The sequence below is a fragment of the Rhopalosiphum maidis genome, chromosome 1 (assembly GCF_003676215.2).
Source record: "Rhopalosiphum maidis isolate BTI-1 chromosome 1, ASM367621v3, whole genome shotgun sequence".
Lineage (NCBI taxonomy): Eukaryota > Metazoa > Arthropoda > Insecta > Hemiptera > Aphididae > Rhopalosiphum > Rhopalosiphum maidis.
Genome location: NC_040877.1, coordinates 14,743,100 through 14,759,550, shown reverse-complemented (window position 1 = coordinate 14,759,550; position 16,451 = coordinate 14,743,100). Strand labels below are relative to the sequence as shown.

General features: G+C 28.0%; 1 protein-coding gene across 1 annotated transcript; it reads right to left on the bottom strand.

The window, feature by feature from the left end:
- Positions 1 to 8,103: 8,103 nt before the first annotated feature.
- LOC113548396 (pyrroline-5-carboxylate reductase 1, mitochondrial) lies at positions 8,104 to 16,301 on the bottom strand. The gene is made up of 7 exons (XM_026949260.1): positions 16,234 to 16,301; positions 15,950 to 16,154; positions 15,769 to 15,839; positions 15,477 to 15,659; positions 11,676 to 11,888; positions 9,764 to 9,929; positions 8,104 to 8,477 (listed from the first exon to the last, which is right to left on the bottom strand). The coding sequence occupies exons 2-7, from the start codon at positions 16,017 to 16,019 to the stop codon at positions 8,365 to 8,367; spliced, it is 816 nt and encodes a 271-aa protein (XP_026805061.1). The 5' UTR covers positions 16,020 to 16,154; positions 16,234 to 16,301; the 3' UTR covers positions 8,104 to 8,364.
- Positions 16,302 to 16,451: the final 150 nt, after the last annotated feature.

The following is a 16,451-nucleotide window of genomic DNA, read 5'->3' as shown; positions in this document are numbered from 1 at the left end:
TTCCAATTTTATACACAAATTTTATAATTAACTATCAAAAAAGTATCCTATCATACTATATCCTAAATTTTAAAATTTAACATATCTTTATAGAATAATCATTACATAGTTATCGTTTGACCACTAGGTAAGATACATATTTCCCACTGCCTTTATTAAATATAGTATATTATTATACTATGTCGCTTAGACCCTAAATTTTCGCTTTATCGGTCCTCATGAAAACATATTGGAATTGCTTGTGTCAGATGTGGTTTTTGCTAGTTCAGATTTTAGATAAATTACAAAAGCCCATTGTTTTCGACAGATGTTTAGCAATATAACTTCATATTAATATATTATTATCTATTATACTATAGAAAATGTATATACGACCAAGTCCGAGTAATGCAGTTATATAGCTTGCCAATCAGTCGGTCTGGTTGATTGGCCGAGCGTGGCGCGATATATATATATATATATATGTATATATCATACATATATTATGTATAGATACGCATACATATAGTGTCAATATTACGAAAACTACATAATATCATTATGACTTATGTTTTATGACGTATCAATTGAATATAAATGCATAATAGTATGTATCGCACAATTCGCACAACCCCGTTGACTCACAAAATATTTAAATCACGTTTTACATATACCATTTATAGTTTGTGTAGGTGTGATAATATAGGCTAGAGCATAAGAAAATTCAGTTAAATACGTAAGGATTTAATCTGCAGTCTGGTGGCTAAATCATACTTTCAACAATAACTTAATTTTTAAACAATCATTTCTAACATTAACGTCCTTCTATTACAATATATATCACGCATGACGGCATGAGTATATTGAATGCCAATTTATAGTAGATAAATATAAAGTAGAATTAATAGTGCTTACACTAAATTATAAGTAAGCATATAAATACAAATAAATAATTTGTTTATAAAAATGATTAGATGATAATTAATAATTATATGTTACAAGTTATAACAATAAAAAGTTTTTTCAATATTTGGTGGTCATAAACCATTTACCACTCTAAAAAAAATGATCTATACATTACAGTGCTTTAATTAAGTTACTCGTTTCACAGCAAATGATTATTTTTATGTCTCGTGGTGTAAAAGTGTCAAGTATGACCTATAGTAGATAACTAGTTGAAAGATTAATTTTTAACTTAACTAGTTAGTTAATTTACTAATTAAAATAACAACTAAATTATTTAAAGTATTGATTACAACTACTTAACTTTTTCCGGTTAATTTGAAAATGTATTCATTAAAAGTTAATAATATACGTCATATACGTATTAGCTGTATTTAATAAGTAAAGTAACACGAATAAGTCATTCGTGCTTAAAAGCACTACAATATGCTGCTAAGTGATAGTGTATAATAATTAAGTAATTTCCATTAATTTTACAAACGTAAGCTATTGCGTTTGATAAAACTATGTACTCGCTTATAAATTTACAAAATATTAATATATTATTGTAGATTATTTTCTTAGCGCTGGTATAGGTATCTTGTTATATTTTATGATGCCTAAAACATGTTATAATATTTAAATCGTATTGTAATGATTTAAAATATCCGACAAACACTGATCGAAATAATCGCGGTATTATTATTATTGTTGTCAATATCATTATATTTTTGTCGTTAATATTAATATTATATTATCATTATATTAATGATGATTTCATCCATGAATAGAAATCTCGCAACGGCAGAGTAATAATAAATAAGAGTAGGTATATAATAAATATACGAATCGATAAATGTTCCGCATTATTATCGTTCATTTCTGGAAGAAAATAATCACGTTGGCATTATAATAATATTATGATGCTTATTATAATAATATATTAAGTATACTTACGTATATAGTGCAATAATAAAATATTAAACACTAGAAATTGTACACGAAATATATTAATACAAACCAAATCGTTTCTCCTGTTTATAATATTATAATTTACAAGTGTGTGTTTTTAAATCGCGAAACGTTTATCAAAGGAATATTATAAATCATAATGTTTTAAATAAATACAAATCTTTAGTATAATATTATAATATATATATATATATAGTTCCCGTACTTTCTATGAATCATGTACGCATTTTCATTTTATTGCTCTCTCTTCCATTCGTAACAAAACACGATCGATGATAAATCGATAAAAAATTTCACAATAAAACATTCATACCTATCCCATACTCCCGAACTTGCGAAGTTGTCAATATTCGGATGTGGTTGAAAATTGACAGTAGTACCATCATTTTGCAGAAATTACAAGATATGATGTTTTATACATTATTATATAATATAAAATATAATTTTGACAATATTATACTATTTTCCAATCAATTTTGAACAATTATTTTTCATCCAGAAAAGATAATCCAAACTTAAATCTGTTCAATACAATATTTTTGTCGAAATTAAATGTTATCCAAATTTTAAATTATATTAATATTTCATTAAAATTATATACATAAATTATTTCCCTAAATTACATTCTTAAAGGTAAACCTATATTTGTTTAAGATTTTAACGATCAATCAATAGTGATAATTATTTTAATTTACTTTTGAATTGTTTTTAATGTATCTGACCTGATCCAAAAGTGTCTAGACTAAAATGACAGGTAGTAGATAAATTTAACTGGATAAAATCTTTACTAATCCTTGCACGGTTACGTTTCACGTTGTGTTGGAATCTTTTGATTTTTAACTCATATATACAAGACCATTAAGTTGTAAAATAGCAAACACCTATCCACTATAATACTATATGATATAGTGAAGTGTCCGAAAGAGATTTTATGTGGTTGGGTAGGACGTACAATAACACAGGTGTGCATAAAATAATAGGTCATCGGTAGAGAGAATAACAAATATACGAAAAACTTTTTAATTTAATTTTTGTTTTTTTACACCGTCTCACATTCTGACGGCCCTTTCGCAATACGCGTCTCGTTTCCATTGGACGACACGTGAAACGCGTCACCCGATTTCAGTTGATTTGCCAAGTAGTCCGTAAAATCCGTTTGGTTTTTTCGATAGTTTTTTTTTCCACGTCCGCGTAAATCCGAGTCGATTGCATAACGGCTATATGTAGGATTTCTCAATTCGGGTTATAAGACCGATCAATAATATATAATAATAGATAACATAATATTGTTATATATACCTACTATTATACTACACCACTGTTGCACTAACCGACGGTTATATTGTTATTATATATAATATATAAATATATTCATCGTGGTGATAATATATTTTCGTTGTATTATAATGATACATATATACGCCCGACGCTGTGTCGTTACGAGACGACGTGTGTCGACATCGAACTGTAATATTATCATTATGCCATTGTGGAGGTACGCCGACAGTATAAAAATGTTGTCAAATTTTGTATATGTGCGTGTGTTTGTGCGAGTATAAGCGCGTGAAAACGTCGCTTTAAAAATAAGCAATTATATTGTAATAATAATTCATTTCGATTTTACTATTTTCCCGTGACGTTCGCCATTACCTGCCGAATAAACGACGTAATTAACATATTACACACACACATACAATACAGATAATAATATAATATAATATCACGCATGGCGTACACGACTGACGGAATTGTTACAGTTTGTCGCGATGATATTGACCGCGTCCAATTTTTTCCGTGACGCAATAGTGAACAACGTCTCGACGAGTTTATAAATGAATTTCGTATTGTTGTGACTACGCACTTGATCGCTCGTCCGTATTTCGATTAATATTCATCGAAACATTTATAATATACTTCATATGAATCATCCTTTAAATGATAAATAGTAAAAAAAGAAAAAATGGTTCTTGCTTAAAAAAAAGAAATGTATTCCTTTTTATCACCACAGGGCGCTCATAAAATGATAGAAATAAATCCACATAATAGAAAAATATTCTTTTAGTTTACTCATTAAAATAAATATAATGAACGACTAAAGGAAAAATTTGTGTGTGTATGTTGGATGAGTAACCCTGATATATATAAATTGTAGGATGTAGATACTAGATACTAGATCGTATTTTTCCATTTTCTTGTATTAATCTTATGGAAAACGAAAAACACTAATATCTTGTTACGCGATTATCAATACAATATTTTGAATTTTCGACTATCAACATTTTCTGCTGTGAAAACTCATGCATAGGCGTAAGTAGCCTGTGAGGGCTTGTGTAAGCTTAGCCTACACTTTAGCCACTCAAGCTTACCTAAAATGAAATATGAGTAGAACATTTGAAAACAAGTTATTAAAATAATACGTTTTTGTTTATTGTTTACTTATATCACAATATAAAAAAAAATCATGTGTTACCACAGATATAGATAATAAACTGTTTAGTATACTAAATTTATTGTTGATTTAATTGCTATTGATTGATTAAAGCACACATTTTTAAATATTTATCTTAAAAATTACAATACAATTAGTATCTAACTTTATACAATCCGTATTCCTTTATATTTGAATTGTTCATAACTAAGTGAGTAATAATAATAATAATAATAATATTAATATTTTAGTTCAATGCTGTAAATATTTACAGTTATAAATATCATATTGCCATGTACAACGAATTTCTCAATATTATAAAATAATTGGACAAAACCCCAAGTTGAGAAAAAATAATTTCCATAAACCAACATCATTGTAAGTAAATATTTTATACAATTAATGTCTGCAATTCTGCATATTTTAAAAAATTCAGAAAAAATGGAAATCATTAACCAGAGTTAAAATAAATAAAAGCATGAATAACTAATTATTATTTATGAATAAAGAATAATATTTTTTTTTAAATAGTTTTAGTTGTGCATAAATTTATTATTCTAAATAAATAAATTATATAAATAGTGAATAATACCTAATTTTCGTGTAACAAAATTATGATGAAAATATGATATTCAGAACAAAGCAAATAGCAGGATATATGAGTTTAAGACGTTGATTTACATCCTCAAAATATTTTAATACCATGAACATACATTTAAAACCATAGTTAGATTAATCATTTTTCAATCAAAACATTTAATTTTGTATACATACTTCAAACTCACCAGACGTGGATGTATCTGTTCTATAATTTTGTGTTGCTGGATCAAAATCATAAAAATCATAGTGATCTTCTCGAGGCCGGATTAAAGATTAGGCAGATAGACAGTTGCCAAAGCGCTAAATTTTGAAAGTCGCCAAGCAGAATCTGATGCCAAGTGCTATATTTATTTTTTTTTTTTTGACGAATTTTGTAATAAATTTTATCGAACATTTACTAAAAAATACTTAATTGTTCAATATTTTTGTTTTGTTTGCATTATGATAGATAATAATAGGTATATTTTTATCTTTATTTTTCATTTATTGTTTATTTATGTTATATGATTTAACAACACAGTTTAAAATCATTAATTTCCAAAAATTATTAGCCTAATTAATAAAAAAATTTTTTTAACCATTTTAAGTTTTATAATAACGTATAAGGTTATTAAATATTAAACAGTAATATTATACATATTAAGTACTGAAATATTATATATCTACCTATTTATTACATTAACAATTTATTGAATTTTTATAAAATTGTTGATGTAATTAAAATTGTTTGTGGATAAAATTGTTACCTATATATATCATTTATATAATATAAATAGGTACCTAATTAAATAATTGTATGCTATAACTCATAACCTACACAAAGCACTTAATTAGGTAAATGAAGTAATGAAACATTATTACTTACATATCTAACATATCTATTTATCTATAGTTATTAGTTATATTATATTTAATAAAATTCACTTAAATCTAAATATTATAGCTACAAGCTATAATAATAGTTGGATAATAGTAAATACTTGTTCACTCACAAGTATAATATCCTGTCAAAAGTACTTAACCACTTTAACCATTACTTACTCGACATCATATACAAAATGACTTCTTTACTTTATTTTTTTTTTTTTTTTGTTACACTTAAACATTTAAATATTTAATAATATGAACTTAAAATTAATTTATAAAGAATAATCTTTTTTTAGAAATCATAACTTGATTAAAACTAAGATTTCAAAATAGAAATTCACCATTAATAGAACAATTAATTTTTTTTCATGATCATACAATTTTTATTATTATTATAATTATAACAACAATTACTTATATAATAATTTTTATTATAAAAAATAAATTTATTAATATTAAAATTTCTGAAAATCAAATAATTGAATTTATTTGAACTACAACTCCACCTATTATTCTTATTTTTATTGCTATACCTTCTTTACATCTATTATACTTAATAGATGAAATTAAATGTCCAATTCTAACAATTAAAATTTTTGGACATCAATGATTTTGATCATATGAATATTCAGATTTTTCAAATATTGAATTTGAATCATATATAGGTGATATTATCACCGTGATAAATTAATTAAATAAAGAAAATTTTTCATCGTCGTTAATAAGACATTCACTAAGTAATCAAACTTTTAAAGAATATTTCAGTATTCTTTGTGGAAAACAAACTTTTAAAACTTTTTTATGGAAGTAAGGTCATTTTCAATTTCTTCATTAAGAAGCAACAATTCACAAATAATATTATTATTATTAATTATACTGTTCAAAATTAATTTTTTATTCACAGGTAGATTGTCATACCTATCCTAACGTCGAAAGTCTGATTATGCTGTATTATAGAAGAAAAAGTTGAAATCGAACACGGTGTTTGAGTGTTAAGTAATCAATAATCATCGAAAATTGTACAGGCAACTAAACCTCTCCGGCAGGCAATTTGACTACGTCGGATCGCACACAATGTGGGTGCACGGATTAAATTTAAGATATATCGTATTTATCTTAATAGTTAAGTAGGTATACAACGCACACACCGAGATGCTTAAGACGCTTAAGTAGATAGTTAAGTATTATTAAAAATATTTTAAATTTACTTCATTGATTTACAAAAATACAAACAATATACCTATGTGGAAGTAAATTTAAGAATGTATTTAGTGTTAAGTGAGCAGTAATCAACTTTGAAAATCAATTTATATACGCAACTAAACCTAATAGGTAAGCAATCCGATTGCGTCGAATCGTAAACATTGTAGGTGAATAGGTAAAATCTTATATGTATTGAGTATACATTAAATTGTGACATAAGCAGTGAAGTGAATTTAAACTGAAAATGGTAAACTCCTACAAATTTAGGTAATCATAAAAAATGACTATTTTGTCAAAAAGCAAAACAAAAACTTATGGTATGTATTATATAATTTTGATTTTTAAAACCATGAATAGTAAATAATTGCAGAAAATATTTTGTAAAATAATTAGATGTACTGTCTAATAATATTTCTTCGTTAAGACAGAGACATTTTAAATTTTATATACGAGAAAATACTATAATTTAGATATCTTAATCATTTAATAAATACATCAAAATAATGTTATCTATTAGGTACCTACTTATTTGAAACAAATATATTGTTATATACCTACTTTGCGATTAAACATTTTTCGGTGTTATTACATTGTGTACACTCCATATTATTATTATACATCTGTTCTGTTACTATCGTATTGTCGTTTAATTATTTGATCTTAATATTTCCGATATATACACATATGTATATATTTATTTATGTATGTAAGATATTTATTATTGTAGGTATATTTTAATGAAATATATGCAATATATATATATTTATATTATATAGTCATATAAGTTAAGTTACGAATAAATATTAAACAATAAATAGATGTATGATAATTTATCGATGATAAGATAATAACTAGTATTAGCACTGTGCGGAAGTGACCTTCCTAGTTTTGTATAAACGCAGGATAGAACCAAAAAACCTATAAAAACCGCCGTATAGAAGAATGGCAGATAGAATTTGGTTGCAGAAAATAAACAGATATAACATAAATTGATGATAATAACTTTCTGTATGGACTGTATTGATAAAATAAATTTTATGCGAATGACAAATAATGGGACGGGTGAGAAATACTTAAAACTTAATATATCTCTGAAGTTTTTGTAAAATAAATCTTCATAAAACTTGAACTATTTAATTAGGTAATTTACTTAATCAAGAAAATATACAATAAATAATAAACATTATAGATATAAGTACAAATGTACTTTGAACACAGTTATAAAAAATAAATAAAATTAATAACAAAATATAAAACATGTATAATACAAATTTAAACAGTTAAATCATTTTTAAAAAAAACCTGTCAATTAGTCTATATATTACAGTGAATATGAATGTTCACGATCATGGTCAAATCGACTAACAAATCTTTTAAAGTGCCTTTGATGTTTCCTTACATTTTTCCGTAGCTTTTTCCAAAGCGTCGATGATCGTATACCTTAGACCGCCATTTTCCAGAGCACAGAGACCGGCCGCCGTAGAACCTGCAAGAAACATAGTCGAATTATTTTAATAAAATTCTTTGTAAATATCGGTTTTAAAATTTTTATAATACATAAGAAGCGTCTTTGATTTTCAGTTTGTGTGTTTAAATAACTTGTTCCTATTTTATTCAGTATTTTTTAATAGTTGTTCGATTATATAATCATGATTTAAAGGATTCAAAATAAAATGTTGTAAAATTATAAATTAATTTAATTTCCCTAGTTTTCCAAATTCTTATTATTATAATTGTTAAGACTTGTAAATCCATCGGCCTATCGTCCTCGTTAAATACATAGGGAACAAAATAATTTAGATTTTCAACCAAAATAAATGAATATAAAACACAACGAATAACCTTAAAGTGTTTCAACACTGAACACAATATGGAAAATATATGACTACCTAGTAAAAATAACATGAAAAATATCAATACACCGATTTAAAGCCAACGAATTTTTATATGATCACATTTTACAATTTATTATATTTTATTATAGTTGTAAACGGGAAAACACATAATATGTTATTCACCGACATTAAATTTTTTGAATTAAATTTAATATATGAATTGAAACAATTGCATTAAAACGTTAATATATTTATATATATATATATCAAATGTATAAATAAAATATAATTAACTATGAAATATTAATCAGAACTTAATTATTTTATTATTTTACAGGCGTAACTAATCAGATATTTATGTATGTACTTATTACAAAAAATACATTTCTTATATAAAACTTTCAGAGCGCTAAATTTATTATAAATCCTATTCAGATATTTAGCTATTCCTATTATACTTTCTAAAAATGACAGTAAATGCGTGTCAAAACGGTGCAATTATCGTGTGTCTGGAAATTATATAATTTCTGACGCGAAATATTTGGTGATATAATATGCTTTTGTGGTAGCATGCACTAGCTGAATTATATCATATACATACACATGATATACATACCTGCGTATAGGCATATTTTTTTACACTACCTACATATATCTATATAGGAATAATAGAATATTATTTAATAATAATAATAATATAGATCACACTGTACGTACAGTGTACAGGGTGTTTTGATGAGTTTATCCTCATGCACGATTACAAACAGCCTACTTTTATATACGCCAGATACCCGTCTAGTTTCTACCTTTATGTCGAAACATAAAAATGTCATTATTTAATAACTGTGCGTGTTTCAAATTGTAATACTCTCTATTAAAATAATAACGATTATTGGCCGTAAACAGAATCGCATTCGGTGTGTAAAACTTGACTTACCCGCTGGTGAGGTAACGTCATCCTTGAGTTTTCCCGGATGTTCTTGTGTATCTCGAACCATGGTCCCCGCGCCCAGGACTGTCTGTGACGCTAATCTATAGGCCATGTCTCTAGGCATGCCCATGCGAACGGCACCGTCGGCCAGCGCTTCGATAATAACGTATACCTGTAAGTATAACAATAATGACAATAAATATATATATATATTATATTAAATCACGTCACACGAGGTTCGTCAGATAAAACCCATTTGTTTGGTATTCGATATCGGTATCAACAGTGTTTAGATAAGTATTGTTTTCGATGTACGAAGTTAAAAAACATACGATATTATTTAGTTATAACATAAATACTTAAACCAACAAATCAAAAAATTTTTAAAAATTACTCAGGTTATTATTTTCATTAAAATTAAGTATAATAAATTTAAAAAATCGTAAAATTGTAGGAAAAAGTTATTATAGTGTTGCCAATTATAAATGTATCACTCAGTATATATTATCTGTACCTATATCACACAAATATATTTAAATTATTGCTGTACACGTCATAATAAACCTGCATGTTATTATGTTGGAGTCCGTGCGTTAGACTTACGGATCATTTGCTACCTCAATAATAAAATCACATAATATGCATAGAGACAGCTATTGTATATTGAATTCGTTATGAATTATAATTATATAGGAACCCGTGCTGAAATTTTCGGTACTCTGATGTAATAAATCATTTTTTGATAACTGATTTTATAATCGCGTAACTAAATATTATCGAACCCGCGCAATCGATTATGTTTCGGAGCATCGCCAAACGAGCAACAACGGATTTCAATGCGTCCTGTATTTACATTTTATAATAATAAAACAATCTTTAAAACGTATTTTCTTTCCAATAATATATTTTAATTTAGTTAAAATATGTGTGTGAGAAAAAAACGGTATGCTTTTATTTGTATATCCTAGACATTATATGACACTATGACACGATTTCACGTATGTCAAATACTCAAATAAGTAAATGTATCGTTTACAATGTAATTATTTTTGATCAAATACAGTTACTCAAGTAGGTAGTATTGTTAAATCAATACTGATTTTGGCGTAAGAGTCCAAAATCATACTGAGCGTATCACAAACAGCGATTTTTTCCTGTGGTTTTCTCCCTTCTTGTCTATATTGTAAAATTCAAATTCCAATCATATTATGCGTATTATGTAAACCTACATGTCGCATAAGCATGAATATCAAAAGTTAGTTATACTTTTCAAATTTGTTATGATGTCAATAAGTATTTAGAAATATTAAAGTATTATTTTAAAATGTCAAGTCAAATGATTTGGCAAGTCATAAGAATGACGATTGAAACGTTTTACAGAAATATTATTATTATATATACTTAATACAGAATGCACAAAATCACAAACGGACAGATTAAATAGTGATTTAATATAATTTTAGGAGGAATATGCGTATGTATATTATATAGTCACTATATAGAACGTTTCGCTGCGTTATAAAATGGTATACTATATATACCTATAGAACGTAGGAACTTACGAGATATTATAATATCACATGCATATAGCTCTTCTCAGTTCTCACTCGCCACATAATCATTACAATTACCTACCTATATACACAATTGATTCACTTCGAACAAATCGATATATAATATGTATAACAATAATATTATTGTTGTAATAATACATAATATTATAAAATAGTTCCACCTAATAATTTTTCGACATTACATGACAAAATATATGAAAGAGTCCGACGAACCATACACATATTACATTATAATACGATGAGGATGTAACCGGAAGATTTGACAGACTTTACTACCCCGGAAATCGTTTTCGTCATGCCGTTCATGGACACGCTTATAATGCAGATTCACACGTTGGACTTACGTATGCCGGACCGGAACCGCTGAGCGCTGTGATCGGATCCATCAAGTACTCTTGCACGCGCTCCGCCGTGCCCACGGACGACAAAAGTTTTGCCGTCAGCTTCTCGTCTTCGTCCGTCGCCCGTTTGCCTGGCACATACACGGAAGCGCCGCACTGAACCAATGCAGGCGTGTTGGGCATCACTCGCATCACCCTTGAGCCTTCCGGTAAGAGCTGAAAAAAATCATTAAAAAATTATGACCTTAAAATACAAATAATCAAATTGTGTGAACGTTATGATATAATTTTAGATAACACAAAAATACAATTAGTCAATTAGTGATTGACGCACGAATAATATAAAACATTGATAGATAGATACTCTTTATTCAATAACAATTTGTTTTCGTCTTGTTCGATATACCTATTTTATGCTAGTATAGGGTGACCAGACGTCCCGTTTAAAACGGGATTGTCCCTTTTTTGATCATTGTGTCCTGTTATCCCAACAAACTTCGAATGCTTTTTATCCCGTTTTTAGAAAATGGTCTTGTTTTAATCCCGTTTTTACATATTATTACGTATTTACATTATATTTTTAAAATAAATCGATCTATGAAACAAATCTAAAATAGTTTAGTTTAGTTTAGTTAATAAAAAGAAAACTTTCCTAATTATTTATAAAAATTGTATTAGTTTTTAAATGCAACATTATTGTGTTGATTATGATAATAAAAAAATAAATATTCCTAAACATTTTCGAACATTTTTATTATTTAGGTTAGGTTTATTAACTCAAAAGGGTAAAGTAACAATAATAATTTTTTAAGTGGGGGAGGTGTAACAACTGTCCCGTTTTTATTTTTTTTTAAATGTTCACCCTATGCTAGTATAATATAATATAAGAGATTTAAAGTTATTATCCATATAATTTATAAGATATTATCCATAGATATTTCTATAAAATGTTTGAAAAGCTAAGCTCTTTAAACTCATTACCCCCCACAAATTGTATGTACGGTAATTTAAAGATATCAGCGAAAAGTATGGTCTGGACGATTAAAATTGTGGACGATACATACTAACATAGGCGCCCGCGAAAATGTTTCTAGAGGAGGTGTCAATGTTAGGATTTGAAGAGAAATATTATAATTTTACCTTAAACAACAACATTTTTTATAATACTCGTATATATATTATTTTAAGTTACAACTTACAAGTATAGATACATAGGTATAAATGTATAATAGGTAAAGTTAACTTATAATAGGTTACCTATTATTCATGTAACCACTAAACCGCTTTTAATTTGTTATATAGTAAATAGTAGTTTATCTTAAAAAATATTTTGAGAAAATCAAAGGGAAAATTCCCCGGCCTCCCCCTCCGGGCGACTATACATAATAATGTTAATAATTCATAATCACAAATAAAATCACTGTTTATAGCAGATAGTCTATATATTATAATCTCGACCAACAGTTATTGCACGCTGTATTATCATTATAGCCTATAGGAATATATAGAAATAATTAAAAAACTAATCGTTTCTTTTACACGCCGCGTCCTCTCAAGCATTACAATTAGTGTATTATGCGGTGAAATAGTTTAGTAAGTATTTAGTAACATATAACAATATGTAACAAATAATATGTTTTTAAGTAAAACATATTAAAAATTAGTCATATTATTTTTACGCATTAGATATCTACTACTAGGGAAGTAGTACGATAATTAATTTAATATAAACTTATTTGTATACTTTTTTTCTATTGCCTACTAAGACAAATATTTATAAAACAAATAAATGAATAATTAATACTATTTAAAAAAAGCAAAATAAATTTTAAATTTGAATACTCGAGTACATGATTAAGACCTATTATAATTAGTATTAATAACCAATAATAAAGCTATTAGGTATACAACCATATTATGGATAACAAGAAAATTCATAAGTCACGGCTTCAATAAGCATTATGTTTGTAAATATTTACATGCAATTTAAATATTTCAAAAATAGTTACCTACATCGTGAGTGTGAATTAAATGCATTCGCATATTTTGTTCGTTACTACATAGGTAGTAGGTACTTATAAAATTAAATTCGATTAAAATTTAATTTTTTTCTTATTTGTCTATAATAATTATTGGTATGTTGTTTGTGATTTTATTTTTTATTTTAATAATATCTAAATGAAATTTTATTTACGAAAATAAATATATTTTTTTCAATTGTTGTTGAAAATAGCGCTTGTTGGCGAATAAAAACTGATAAAATATCACGTACTACTTGTATGTACTAATGGTTGGTATCTTTAAACACAGAATAATTCTATGAATAATAAATTAGAAGAGGTAGGTATACCTATAGTAACAATAGCAATAGCCTTGACAAATTTACTATAATATTTAATTATAATTTATGTAATAATAACCAATATTATTTTATTTTGAAACAATTAATTTTAGGTCTTAAAATCTAATTTTTAATACCTACGTATAAATGTGTCTACGCAAATTATTCAACAATTTATTAGTGCGTGAAATTCGCAGCCCTGTTTATAACTAATTAAATTTCATTAACGATACCCACTGACTTGTGTAAACTTATCGAGGACCTACGTATTGTTAGTATTATTTTTTTAACGTGTTCCACTTTTGTCTTGATTCCGTAACCTAAACCTTTCGATTAACGTTATCGATTTTAAACTCAATCGACCATAAGACTGACGTCAATCGACTTTATTTACAAAATAATTATAACTGTAAAAACAAATACAAATAACAAACTATTATTATGGGATTTGCCGTCAGAAATCGAACTAAATGTTTATTTTAAACTAAGTTACTACAACATAAAATACATGCCACGAGAATTAGTTTTTTTTAAATCTCAATAATATTAATGTCGATATTATTATTATTTTTTTACTATTAGAAAACAATATAACTTTTCATCGTGCACTGCTCGTGACCGTCGACGCTCTGGAGATGATTTCGTTTACAGAATAAAATATAAATATTTTGATAATTATCGGTATATTTATATTATTTAATATTACATCTCTATATCGTTATAGTAATTACTGGTACATGATGTTTTTCAGTTTTCTACCGAAAGAAAAACTTTCGAACATCTATAAATCCACTCTTGGCAGTCTAATATGTAATTACGTGTCTCGACATCGTCGAAAATATATGACATTAATAATATCAACAACGACAATCACTATCCATCGCGTGCCACATGCGACGTATATTGTAAGTTTATCGTTCACAATTAGTCACCCTCAGTTTTATCGAATTAAAGTACTCTCGTACGCGTGCAAGCACAAATATGATAAACAATAATATTTTAATTGAAATCGGGACGTTATAAACAGTTTGGGCGCACTCCCTCCTAGACTTTCAAACATCGACATCCGCAATACTGATTTGTCCCGGAAAACACTTATGTAAATCCTACAACGCATAATAACAATATTATATGCGTTTAAGTGCGAGTATACGCAGTCAAACGGCGGAATGATCGCTGAGAAATAAACGGCAAGTTCTGAACGATCATCGATCGTCTTACCCAATGCGACTGCACCTGATTGTTCGTGCGTCAGATTCGATTAAGACTTTTGCGCCTCTTAAAACGAAATTTTATCCTGGACGCGACATATCCTCAGTCCTAGAAATCTCTGCTGCAGTAACGTCGACTCCGTTATAGGAAATCAATTGTCTTGATTTGCATTTTGCGCGATAATATACGTAATATGTAGGTACGATCGCGACGATTTAAAGAATAAATAAAAGCAATATAATAATACGCACCTCTTCCAGCTGATTTACGGTGACGCCCATGGCGACGGACAGCAGCAGGTGTTTGCTGGACGTGAAATTCGGACGGATCTGGTCCAGTACCGTCTTGACCACGGACGGTTTGACGGCCAACAGTAGGACGTCCGCGTTGTCGGCCACCGACCGGTTGTCGAAAGTCACCGTCGATCCGAATCCCTATCATCGATCAATGTCGAATTCGACCGATACCGGTGATTAGTTAGTATTATAATATTCACTTACGCGGGTATACCTATGGGTTACCGAATTCCCGCGCGCGACTCACCTCGAAAGCTTTAACGCACTGCGTGTCTTGTGGAGCGCAGCTGGCCGTGATGTTTTCTCCTTTGACGAGACCTAAGTAAAAAAATATTTCAATATATATGGGTGAGTACGAAAAATGATGAAATAACTGATGGGCATCAAAACAAAGAAAAGAAAACAACATCCGATTTTCCGAAACTCACCGGCCGTCAAGAAACCTTTGGCCAACGCCTGGGCCATTTTGCCGGCACCGAAAAATCCGATTTTCAACATGTTCGCAGAAAATGTACAATTTATTTTTTTTTTTGTTACTTTGTCACTCGGCGTCGTTTCAGCGGTACTCGACTACTAAACGTGAACTGCGGCCTAAACGCGTGACTACGACGACGAATAAAACGCCGGTAGAGCCTATATGTGTGGTGTGTGTGTGTGTGTGAAAAAATATATTATTATTTATTATAACCTTTGATTAGCACAATCAGTATACCTATATTATTCAGATAGCCATGCCGCCCGCCGTTTAAAATTTCTGTTTGTTTTCGATAAGCACGTTTGGATATAGGAACTACTTATATTATATGTATGACCGTACAATAATTAAATATAATATATATTATGCACGGACACGGATATAACGACTGTACGTCTGTATATACCTAATATGCTCACCTACTCATATATATATATATATTATAAGTACGTACG

Excerpts from the sequence above, each read along its gene's own strand:
- LOC113548396 (XM_026949260.1), bottom strand. The coding sequence starts at position 16,019 with ATGTTGAAAATCGGATTTTTCGGTGCCGGCAAAATGGCCCAGGCGTTG. Across the intron at positions 15,840-15,949 it reads CAAAGGTTTCTTGACGGCCG|GTCTCGTCAAAGGAGAAAAC; the intron begins GTGAGTTTCGGA and ends TTTTTTACTTAG. Across the intron at positions 8,478-9,763 it reads TGACGTTACCTCACCAGCGG|GTTCTACGGCGGCCGGTCTC; the intron begins GTAAGTCAAGTT and ends TGTTTCTTGCAG.